The sequence below is a fragment of the Sander lucioperca genome, chromosome 5, assembly GCF_008315115.2.
Source record: "Sander lucioperca isolate FBNREF2018 chromosome 5, SLUC_FBN_1.2, whole genome shotgun sequence".
In the NCBI taxonomy this organism is placed as follows: Eukaryota; Metazoa; Chordata; class Actinopteri; order Perciformes; family Percidae; genus Sander; species Sander lucioperca.
Window position 1 is genome coordinate 14,829,763 of NC_050177.1, and position 12,500 is coordinate 14,842,262.

The 12,500-nt window shown below is 43.8% G+C and overlaps 1 protein-coding gene across 3 annotated transcripts in view; it reads right to left on the reverse strand.

Moving 5' to 3' along the window:
• Nucleotides 1-11,148, reverse strand: part of LOC116055538 (claudin-1-like) — a 19,449-nt gene extending 8,301 nt beyond the window's left edge. Inside the window, exons 1-4 of one of the 3 annotated variants that reach the window (XM_036001069.1) lie at nucleotides 6,513-6,593; nucleotides 6,413-6,453; nucleotides 4,530-4,739; nucleotides 4,041-4,258 (exon numbers count right to left, since the gene is read on the reverse strand). In XM_036001069.1, coding sequence (XP_035856962.1) covers nucleotides 4,041-4,257 — 217 coding nt within the window. In that variant the 5' untranslated portion in view covers nucleotide 4,258; nucleotides 4,530-4,739; nucleotides 6,413-6,453; nucleotides 6,513-6,593. Of the gene's footprint in view, nucleotides 1-4,040; nucleotides 4,370-4,529; nucleotides 4,740-6,412; nucleotides 6,703-10,983 lie in introns of those variants that run through there. The other 2 variants (XM_031307551.2, XM_031307550.2) reach the window with 2 other exon arrangements.
• Nucleotides 11,149-12,500: the final 1,352 nt, after the last annotated feature.

Below are 12,500 nucleotides of genomic sequence, written 5' to 3' on the forward strand. Positions count from 1 at the left end.
CTGTTTAGTTCACAAACATCCAACACACCAAAGTACAAACACATAGCGGACCAGACGCGAGCTTTTATTTTGAAAAGCCGAAGCTCGGGGACAGCACCAGCCGGGAGGGCATGAGACGGGAGCATAGACTGTATATTAATAATATATTATGTTATTAATAATAACAATAATATGAATTTAATATACAGTCTATGGACTTCTCCAGGCTGTAGCCATACCCGACTCTAATAAAAAGGCAGAGCCCTCCCCCCCCGTGGGGTCTAACATCCAGCTGTTCCACCAGCTGCTCCCTCTAGAGGTCTGGAGAACTTCCGTTGTGTAATCTGGATGCTGCGTTTTTTTGTTGCATTTGTTTTCTGGGTTTGTGTGCTTTTCTTTTTGCATCGTTTCATATTTGCAGCGCGTTTATGTATTTGGTTGTGTTGTGTGTATTTGCAGCGTGTTTGCTGAATGCTGCACATGTGTTGCAGTGTTGTAACGTAACGAGTACAAATACTTTGTTACTGTACTTAAGTAGAAATTTCACATATCTGTACTTTACTTCGCTATTTAAATTTATGTCAACTTTCACTTTTACTCCACTACATTTCCTAGATAAAATGTATACTTTTACTCTGTTATATTTCCACTAAGCATCTTCGTTACTCGTTACTAAAAAAATAAAATTAGAAGAAATGTGTGCGACTGCAATAAGGGAGGTTTGGCGAATCACTGCTCCTAGTTTGCATTACGCACGCTCTGCGCGCCGCGCGCTCTATTTCAGCGCTTGTTTGTTGCTAAAGGAGGAGGAGGACGCACAACTGAAACCGCCATGGAAGCACGAGCACCTACTGGAGGACCTCCCGTTACCGTAGACGACCACCCCGACGATAGTGGTGAACTCGGTGAGCAGGGTAGTGGTGAGGATAACGTCATACACCCGTGGCCGTATTTGCAAGAAAAGTTTCTGTACGTTGGAATGAAAGATTCTTCCTACCGGATGATTAAGAAGATATGGGAACCCTGAATATGCTTTATGCTTTACTGTAAGAAAGCCACAATAGACAGAAAATTACTTTTGATACTTAAGTACAGTATATATCAGATACTTTAAGACTTTTACTTGAGTAATATTCTAAAAGGTAACTTTCACTTCTACCAAAGTCTTTTTCTAGTACGATACTTGTACTTTTACTCAAGTATTGCTTTGTAGTACTTTATACAACACTGATGTGTTGTCAAATTAATGAAGTTGTTTTCTTAATTTGCTTGTGTTTTGTCTATTTGCGTGTGTTTTCTTAAGTCGCAGGGCGTCTGCCCCTGTCGGCCACCGTACAATCTGATGGAAAAAAAAGCAACTGTGAAATTTAAAGGGGTGATAGAATGCAAAACCGATTTTACCTTGTCATAGTTGAATAACGACAGTTCGGAGGGTAAATAGGACATACATAGAAGCTCAAAGTCCCGTTGACACCTCTCTCCTCTGCAAATCTCACATTTTGAAACTGCTGCCGAAAACGGGCGAATCTGAACTAAGCTAAAAGTTGACGTCAGCATCTCAACTCCTAGTCTTGGTCACGCCCCAACATTAGCATAGGCTACACCGCTGACCTGAGGTCAGCTTAGTCTTCTGACTCTAGCTAGGTCATGCAGATCGCCAGAGGTCCGCTATTTAATCACTAAATTCACTTCTGAGACTTTTTTCATGCAATAAATCAACTATGTAGAGGTCAAATATGGGCCGTTTTACGAAAATGGATGGCTAATTGCAAATTGAAAAAAATGAGCTCAGCAGGCTACGTTACAGCGGCCGGTGCTGCCTCGCCACCCGGCGTGTCCTACTTCATAGACTCGCTGTGAGCTAGCTGGATCTCCGTTACGAAGGGAAGCCAGCGGCACTCCATACCTGCGCAAGTCACCGGTTACTGGGTTACTGGACTACAAAATGCAGAGGCCCTGATGGAGCTCCAGGGCCTGCAGCTAGCCGCGATCTTTACCCATAGGAATGAAGGGACAGTAGCAGCTAACGAAATCCCTCAAATTCATAAAAAATGCATTAATTTGAAATCAGATACAAGCGTTAGCTTTGTAAGACCTTGGGGTAGCTGTTCTATAAGTGGCGTGACGAAATTCAAACTGTAAATATATTATAGTTATGCCGAAAGCTAGCTAGCCTCGATCTTTAGCTACCCATAGGATTGAATGGACAATAGCAGCTAACGAGACCCCTCCTATTCACAAAAATGCATTAAATTGAAATCGGACAAAAGCGTTAGCTTTGTAAGACCTTAGGGTAGCTGTTCTATAAGTGGCGTGACGAAATTCAAACTGTAAATATATTATAATTATGCCGGCAGCCGGCCAGCTCCATGGAGCCCCGAGCCCCGGTTGTCCAGTAACCCAGTAACGGTGACTTTCTCCTGGGTATGGAGCCCAGCAGGCTGCCGCTGTCTCGTCAGATTGTGTGGAGCTCCTGAAATCCGACACGTCTTCCCAAATTTGCAATTAGCCATCAATTTTTGTAAAACGGCCCATATTTGAGCTTTATATAGTTGATTTCTCGCTTAAAAAAGTCTCAGAAGTGAATTTAGTAACGAAACATTGCAGTGTCTGAAATATGCGACCTGCTGTCTCGTCTCCAATCTGTTTCTATGGGGTTCCTCAACCAATCAGCACGCAGCTCATCTAAATATTCATGAGCAGACCATATTTGGAAGAAAAGCTCCTGTTCCAAATAGAGCCATATTCACAGGGTAGTTAAGGGCCTAATATAATAGCATTTGGGCAATTTTCAGCCCAACCAATGTTACATACCCTATTAGGAGACCTTAAGGAACAGTGTAAAATACCCTAAATAATCATTCTATCACCCCTTTAAGACTGCTTGTGCAAAGTTGGGGGGCTTAAAGCAGTGTTTCTCAAATGGGGGTAGGTCTACCCCTAGGGGTACTCTGGAGGACTGCAGGGAGTACGTGTCCCCCTAGGGGTACTCTGGAGGACTGCAGGGGGTACGTGTCCCCCTAGGGGTACTCTGGAGGACTGCAGGGGGTACGTGTCCCCCTAGGGGTACTCTGGAGGACTGCAGGGGGTACGTGTCCCCCTAGGGGTACTTTGGAGGACTGCAGGGGGTACGTGACATTTTTTGCAAAATGTTTTTCAGTTACAAGGCTGTAGTTACTGCTACTGGCTTTTTTTTCTTCAAGTTTGTCGCTTTTTTTTGGAGGTTTTGTCGTTTGTTTTGACCTATTCTTGCCTTTCTTCCTTACGTTTTGTCTCTTTTTTCGAAGTTTGTTGCTTATTTGAATTTTTTTGTCTCTTTTGTCGCCCTAGTGTTGCCTTCCTTCTTTCTCCTGTGTTTTAGTATTTTTTTGTTACTATTTTCGACCTATTCTTGCCTTCCTTCCTTCTTTCTACCGTCTAATTCCAAATTTTTGTCTCCTTTTTCCATCATCATTTAAAGGACAATTCTGGCGCAAATCTAACCTAGGGGATAATAACAGATGTGTACCCACTCTGTCGCTCTCTGGGACATGTTTTCATGCTAATTGAATGTGTTTATAGCTTGAAAGAAGCTAGCGCGGACCGCTGGTTAGCTTACAACGCTAGTATTCGGGGCACAGGCTAAAAAGGCTCAAAATATCACCACACTTCCACGGTAGCATAATGAGGGTCCCTAAATGTTAACCGAAACATTGAGAACTTTGTGAGTGTACAGGCAGTTTATTGAAAAGATAGATTATGAAGACAGTAGCTCTGTCTTTCTAAACTATCTTTTTAATAAACTGTCTGTACACTTACAAAGTTCTCAACGGTCTTTATAGAGACTTTGTTTTTCTACCAAAAATGATCCGTGCTGGTTAGGGCGTACACGGCTTAAAAACACTGTTCAAAGGGGGAACATTATTGAAAAAAGCTTGAGAACCAGTGATCTACAGTGTACACATGCAGTATACATGGTATTTAAGTCTGCTTGTTCTTGACACGCCCCCCTGCAGAGAATCAGCGAACACGGCTTCATACAAATGCCACAAACGTGTCCTGCGTGGTTGCAGGTCTCTCACCCGGCAGGCCCAGCACCGTCTTGAACTTGCTGCACTGCACGGAGCCGAGCGACGTGGCCGCGCAGCTCATCCACAGACCCTCAAACTGCCACTGGCTGCTGCTCACCGACTCCACCTGGCTCCGCGTCTTCCACACCTGGGACGACGTGCAGCTGGACTGGAGACACCAGGACACCACGCCCAGAATCAGACCCACAACCTGCAGGCCCGGCGACATGCTGGGAGACACCGGGAGACACCCGGAGACACCAGGAGATACTGGGACACACCGGGAGACACCGGGAGACAGCTGGAGACACCGGGAGACACCAAGAGACAGCGGTAGACACCTGGAGACACCGGGAGACACCTGGAAACACCTGGAGACACCGGTAGACACCGGTTGACACCGGTAGACACCTGGAAACACCTGGAAACACCTGGAGACACCTGGAAACACCTGGAAACACCTGGGAACACCTGGAAACACCTGGAGACACCTGGAAACACCTGGAGACACCGGTAGACACCTGGAAACACCTGGAGACACCTGGAAACACCTGGAAACACCTGGAAACACCTGGAGACACCTGGAAACACCTGGAGACACCGGTAGACACCTGGAAACACCTGGAGACACCGGTAGACACCTGGAGACACCGGTAGACACCTGGAAACACCTGGAGACACCGGTAGACACCTGGAGACACCGGTAGACACCTGGAAACACCTGGAGACACCGGTAGACACCTGGAGACACCGGTAGACACCTGGAGACACCGGGAGACACCGGGAGACAGCCCCAGTCACTATACTTCGCACTAACCTCCATCCTGTTGCACATACTGCCTGTTTTGGCCCACTGCATTCACACAATCCATTATTTTTCAACTGTTAAACAGCCATTTAGTATATACTTGTTTCTGTATGTATTGTTTATTTCATTTCAATGTTCGATATGTTTCTTTGTTTATGTATGCACCAACCACCAAGGCACATTCCTCGTAAGTATTTACTTGACTGTCTACGGAGAGCCTTTTCGCTCCCTATTCAGCCCCATTGTACCAAATTTGGTTGCAGTTCCACCAGAGTTCCACTGGGGGTGATCGAGTCTATGGAGCTAGACGGTTAAATTTGTCTCTTTCGCCTGATTGTTGTTGAGAAATCTCAGATTTGATTGTAGTTTTTGCAAGTTCGACATGAATTATAGGTCAAAAGTTGAATGAACGAGTACTTATGTCCTTTCGATTTCTTACAGGTTGAGTCGTTGTTGCCCATAACACGCTAGCATTCTGCTAATGAATGCTGATTGGTCAGTGAAGGACTGATTACCATCGGAGATCCTGTTTGAAGGCATATATATATAAAACATAACATTAGCCTGCTACTCTTTGTCCGTAATAACGCATTTATTAGACGGTGTGTCTAATATATATATATATATACACCCTGTGCCGCCACGCGTGGGTTGCTTCTCCCAATGTCTTTTAAATTTTCTATCATGAAATAGCCAGTAAAATAAAGGCTTTTTAAATAATTTTGAAGAAGAGTGCTTTTTTTCTTTTTCTCTGCACTCAATTGAATTCCCGACCCCAAAGAGCACCATATATATATATATATATATATATATATATATATATATATATAACCTGTCAGCTGTGTTGTCGATGCCTCGGGAGAACAAAGGAAGTGACTCAGAGCTCGCTGTAAAGCAGAATCTCTGGCCGTATATGTGTATGACGTCATTGACATTTTAAAAGGCTTTTTAGAACAAAAAAGCCACTTTAAAAAAAATCTAACACCCAGCAGTGTGTATTTTCTTAGCCTCCCCTTTCGAATGCAACATTCAAATTACTAGACCAAAAATGATATTCTGAGAAAAGTGGATTTTGAGGGTATAGCTCGCTAGAGTCCCATTCATTCTGCACTGGCCTGTGAGCGCCCCCTATATGGAACTCTGGTGGAACTGCAACCAGTTCAGAAGCCGGAAGTAACGACAGAGAGGAACTTCTTCCCTTATTAGAAATTCTTTGGTAACATCCAGGTTTAGCATGTGGCTGAAACACAACATACACTACTTTAGTTCAAAACCTTTCTTTGTTCCTCGTCTATAATAACTCTAAGACGTAATCCCTAAGACATGCTTTATGCCAGAACTGTGCAAAGTTCCTTGCCTACCACACCTGTATACAGTTTCAGAGCTGTAGGCCTCACCGTATGGGAGCGAGGGGGTTTTAGGTTTGTGGTGTCTCTGGTGTCCCCCCCGAAGCTCTCCCGAAAACTACAGTCAACACAGCCGAACACACAACAAAACTCAAATATTAATCGTGGTCACTTCGACCCCCTGACAACAGCTGATATTACCGGTAAATTCAGAAGATCCCGCTTCTTACCGTGGGCTCAGATTTGGAGGCTGAAGTGAAGTGCTTTTGGTTGTGGTCTCAGTGTGAACCGGTCTGATCCTCTGCTGGAGTCAGAGTCAGCTCTGTAGGTCTCAGTATGAACCTGGTCCTGGTCTGATCCTCTGCTGGAGTCAGAGTCAGCTCTGTAGGTCTCAGTATGAACCTGGTCCTGTCAGGTCAATGACCCGCTGAACACACAGCGTTATCAACACACAGTTTCACCTCCGACTCAGCTTTCAGGATCCTGAAAGTCCCTCATGTGGAAACTTGATCTCCTAAATCTGGAGACAATAAGTCCATCTTTACAACCTCTGAACAAACAGCTGACAAACTAACGGCTAATTACCGTTTATTCCCATGTTTCTGTGTCTAAGTGACTGATGGGAACAACAATCTGTGACATTGGTCCAGTATTAAGAGAGATGGAGAAACAAGCTGTAATGTAAGGTCAATAGTAATTGTCCAGCTTGTATTTACCTTAACAAAAGTGCTCGTTATGCCGCTGACAGACTCAGATTATTATTCTAAGTGTCTGACAACATTATGGAAAGGATCCCTACAGAGATAGGTGGACTGGCAATCTAGCAGTTCTGGCAAATGCCAGAAGGGCCGATGAACTCATGAGACAATTTGGGCCGCTGGACAAAGGAAAACAATGCGGCAACACTGGCGTTTCACACTTCAGTCCCTCCAGAAAAACGTGATTATGCGATTTCATAATTCAATGCATAATCAGCCAAAGTCCGCATATTTATGTGGGGGCTTCTTTCAAATACGCCGCACTTTCGCCGCATAAATTGCCAATTTTCGCGCAAAATATGCGGGGCTTGCATGATTTCATAATCCCCGCATTTTCGTTGCAAAAAAGTCCCATATATCTTAGCAGAAAGTTGAAAAATGTTGCGTTTACTTCACACAAGAGCAGCCGTTTTACCCTGTTGCCATGGGAACGTTATGAAGTGACGTAATTACGCGACGTGAACATCATCGAAAAGCTGCAAACCCCGCGATGAAGCCACGATGAAACCGCAGTTTTTGCAAGTTCCTGCAATTTCATTGCATAAAATTGCATAAATATCCCACATATTCCTTCACATTTTTTAAGAAAACGTGACGCATAATCAAGGATTTTAGCCCAAAACAATCACAAAAACAAATTTTTCTGGAAGGGCTGACACTAGTTTGACAAAAATATGCAAGACTGTACTACAGGCTGCAGCCTAAAGCCTGCCGTCTGCAGCCTCGGGCTTCTACTTTTCAAAATAAAAGCTTGTGTCTTTGTACTTTGGTGTTTTGGGTGTTTAAGTATGTAGTAATATGTTTTAAATATGCAAGCATTTCCATTCTATTCTAAGATGGTGCCATGGCAGTTTATTTGAAGGCTTTATGAATGGCTCCAGTATATGTATTTTGTAATTATGAAAGCCTGTAAGTGCACCTCATGCTGCTGCTGCCATAATCTCACGTGAGCCTGGTTTTTGCAATTATAAAGCAAATAATGTCCTCGTCTGAAAGTGGGCCAGTAAGGACGAAATTGCCAGGGCTGACGTTTTGTCCCAGTCCGCCCCGGCCTTCAGAGATAATGTAGACCTTTAAAACCTCTTTAAGGCCTTTCTGTTTGACCAGAAACAGCTCTCAAGTTGCTAGCACTAAACCCATCAGACTCCATTTAAAAAAACAATTTAGGAGTATTATTCTGATCCGTCTCCTGAAACTAACCTCTGCTCTGTGTGCCTCAGTGTTTGTTTCCGTTTGTGGACTTTAAACTGTTTTTCAGACATCATCAGACGTCATGTTTGCAGGTCAGGAAACTTCTGATTGAAATGTCGGACTTTCGGGTGAAAGATTTAGTAAGTAAAGTAAAAAATCCTCCACTTTTACTCCTTAAAAAAGCTATTTATCTCGTTTCTTACGACTTCAAAACGCTGTCAAATCAAAAAGCTTTCCTGTGAGCGATTGAGCCCCACATCAACGCAAACACAATATTTGAGAGATTTTCGGTGAGATTTCGGACTGCTGCAGAGTGGGCGGGGCTTAGTTGGAAGAGCACAGGGCCGAGGCAGGATAGGCAAACGCCAGGGGCGCGGGCAGTCCAAATGAGAAACGTTAAAGGTGCAATATGTAATCCTGACAGCTAGCGTTTGGAATAGTTACTGCAGTCCAAATTCAAAATACTGGAGAGAGTCAAGGTTCACGGGCGTTGCCAGGTTGAGGACGCTAAACCCAACGTCAGACAATGTCAATGCTAGCTCAATGCTAGCTCGATGCTAGTCTTGGGTTGCCAGACATTACTTGCTAGGTGATGCTATGTTGACGGTTATAAAAGCCTGTGCTCTCGTGGAGAGCTCTGTATCCGGTTGACAGTCACCGCTCATCTGCTACCCGTAACGACAACCACCGCTAAAAAGACAACAACCTCGCGGAGCTTTGTACCCGACTAACAAGTACGTTAAGTCAACAGACTGTTAATATTAATGGACAAAGCATCCGGTTCGGCGAAGTGCTGCAAATGCTGAAATCCAGCAGGGGGAGACTCCTTAAACCTGCATTCTAACCAAGGGGGTCAGCTTCTCCTCACAACGCGAACCTCCTATGGCGCCATTTTGATGCTACCAAGCCATCACCTCCCGTTAGCATCCCATTGACTGCCATTCATTTTGACGTCACTTTGACAGAGAATAACTTTACATCCATTGTTTATTTCTAAAGAAACACGATAATGTATAAAAGGCTCCATTACCTTGTACCTCACATTATGGCTCCGTAGCAGACGTTTTTATAAAAATAGGCTAACGATTTGGTCATAACTACGAGACTTACTGTCTCATAGTAGAGGAATTACCGTATAGTACAGGAGAAGCTCTCAGGCAGTTTGGACTTCCATTAGCTGTTTAAGTTTAATTACTAATGTTAACTATCATTTTAGTGATCAATAATTAGCCTGTGCCTATGTTATCTCCTTACATATACCTACGCTCTCCGTCTCTGCTAGATTGGGAATGATTGAGATTTCTCTTGGTTCACAGTTATAAAAGCCTGTGCTCTTGCGGAGCTTTGTGTGTTTCTGTGTGTGTGTGCGTGTCTCTGTGTGCGTGTCTCTGTGTGTGTCTCTGTATGTGTGTGTGTCTGTGTATCTGTGTGCGCTTGTGTCTTTGTGTGTTTCTCTCTGTGTGTGTGCGTGTCTCTGTGTGTGTGTGTGTGTGTGTGTGTGTGTGTGTGTGTGTGTGTGTGTGTGTCTAAAAGCAATAAACTCAACATGTCTCCCTTAGAATAATACTCTTATAAAAACTACTGCAAGACAAGTCAATGCACAAAGTACAGAATATAAATGAAAATATAAGTACATATGTAAGTGTATATATGTATACATATTTAAAGGCACCTTAGGGGGGAAAACTCCTGCAGAAAATGAAGATCAACAGAGTCAGGTTTTCATATAAATCTTAAAAAAAAACGACTTTTTCAAACACTGCAGAAAGATTCGTAAGAAAATAAATTTTTCTCCAAATTAATGAGAGACACTTCAGGCAAAAACATAGTTTCTTTTATGTAGATTTTGGGCTCTAAGCTTTACTGTAACGCAGCCTTTTAAACAAGGAAAATACACTTTCATATAACGATATCTAGTCCCACAGAGTGTACCGATGTCGATATAACACCGATATATTGCCATTCCTAGCTAACCGTTAGCTGACTTATTACATCAGCTACTGGAGTAGCTCATGCACATTAGCGAGACACACGTTAAACTACAGATATGAGATGTGTGTGTGTGTGTGTGTCTGTGTCTCTGTGTGTGCTTGTTTGTATGTCTGTGTGTCTGAGTGTGTGTGTATGTGTGTCTGTGTGTGTGTATCTGTGTAGTCTCACAGAGTGTACCGATGTTGCTATAACACCGATATATTTCCCATCTCTAGCTAACCGTTAGCTGACTTATTACATCAGCTACTGGAGGAGCTCATGCACGTTAGCGAGACACACGTTAAACTACAGATATGAGATGTGTGTGTGTATGTGTGTGTCTGTGTCTCTGTGTGTGTGCGTTTGTGTGTGTCTGTGTGCGTGTTTGTGTCTCTGTGTGTGTTAGTGTGTCTGTGTGTTAGTGTGTTTGTGTGTATCTGTCTCTGTGTGTGCGTGTGTGTGTCTGTATCTGTCTGTGTGCGTGTTTGTACTGTGTGCATGTTTGTGTCTCTGTGTGTTAGTGTGTCTGTGTGTGTCTGTATCAGTGTCTGTGTGTTTGTGTCTCTGTGTGCGTTTGTCTGTGTGTGCGTGTCTCTGTGTCTGTGTGTGCGTTTGTGTCTGTATCCGTGTCTCTGTGTGTGTGCGTTTGTGTGTCTGTGTGTGTGTGTGTATCTATGTAGCCTCACAGAGTGTACCGATGTTGCTATAACACCGATATATTTCCCATCTCTAGCTAACCGTTAGCTGACTTATGACATCAGCTACTGGAGGAGCTCATGCACGTTAGCCAGACACACACGTTAAACTACAGATATGAGATAATTAGCCGTAAACTGGAGGCTACACTGGTAGCTTTGTTTCTTTTGTTCATCAGCACTCACCTCCACACACACGGCGAGAAAAACACAGCTGGGGGGATGCTGTCTGCCTCTCTGTGGGTCTGATGTGGCGCTGCTGCGAGTGTGTGTGTGTGTATATGTGTGTGTGCTGTCATGCTGATTTAAACATGTTCTAAATGTCTCGTTGACCATGTATAATGAGAAAGGATGCCATGGAGCACACTCAAAATAACACACACTTTACTGAGGAACCAGATGTCTCCACATTGCATTATGGGTATTGTAGTCCCTAACTACTACACCTCCTCTTTGGAGCCCAGCAAAGTGCTACTTTTCAGCAACAAGGCTTCTCATAACATGCAGACATCTTTTCATAATCAAGCAGTTTTCATTTGGGCGCCCATGTTCTCCGTCCGAATGTGTCGAGCCAGGCAGGTTAATCACGTACAGGAAGGACGCAGAGCAGCAGGATGCTTTACAAAATAAAACACATTTCAAAATAAAACTCCCAGGTTTATGGTGATTTTGACTTCTCAGCTGGGTCTAGAGATCAGGCACACGGCGACCGACGCGTGTGTACACACACACACACACACACAAACAAACACACACACACACACACAATGTGCAGACCCCACAAGTATACTGTATTCCCCGGTTTTTGGACCCCACGAATATAGTAAAAAAAGCACACACACACACACAGAGGCAGACAGAGACACACACACACAGAGGCAGACAGAGACACACACACACACACACACACACAGACAGACAGACAGACAGACAGACAGACAGACAGACAGACACACACACACACGAGGATATATTACATCATATAACAGGTGATTATTAAAACTGTTTTTTCTTCCTTTTGAAGGTGTTCACTGCTTTTACCAACGCTTTCGTCTCCTTTTCCGAGTTTTTTTCTTCCAAAGTTGCACCTTATATCATCACGTATTTCATAAACATCTGTGTTTGATTGGCACGGACCAGTCACTGCAACGCCACTCTTTCAGATTACTTTACAGATTTATTTAGAAGAGAAAGCTGCAAAACATAAATAATCAGAATGACAGACATGATCGAGACACACACACACACACACACACACACACACACACACACACACACACACACACCCACACACACACACAGATAGAAAACATCTGTTATCAATCATTAGTAGGGCTGGGTACTGATTTTATAAGAAATGACAACATTACGGCATAAATATTTCCTGTGGAGTAAAAGTCCTCGCAGACATCGATGTGGTGTGTGTGTGTGTGTGTGTGTGTGTGTGTGTGTGTGTGTGTGTGTGTGTGGTAAAGGTTGAGGCCTAAATTAATAGACGGGCATTGAGTTTGTGCTCTGCGTGTAACATCAGCCAGCCAATCACAGACACTATTAGATCTTGGTAGAAGCATGCTGCGTGCTGATTGGCTCACTGACGCTGATGAGATTCCCTCCGTAGGGTATTGAATTACGAGGTATTTTGAGATACTCGATACTTCAGAGGCAGCTCGGTCGCTGCCTAAAATATACATCTTTAAATACTG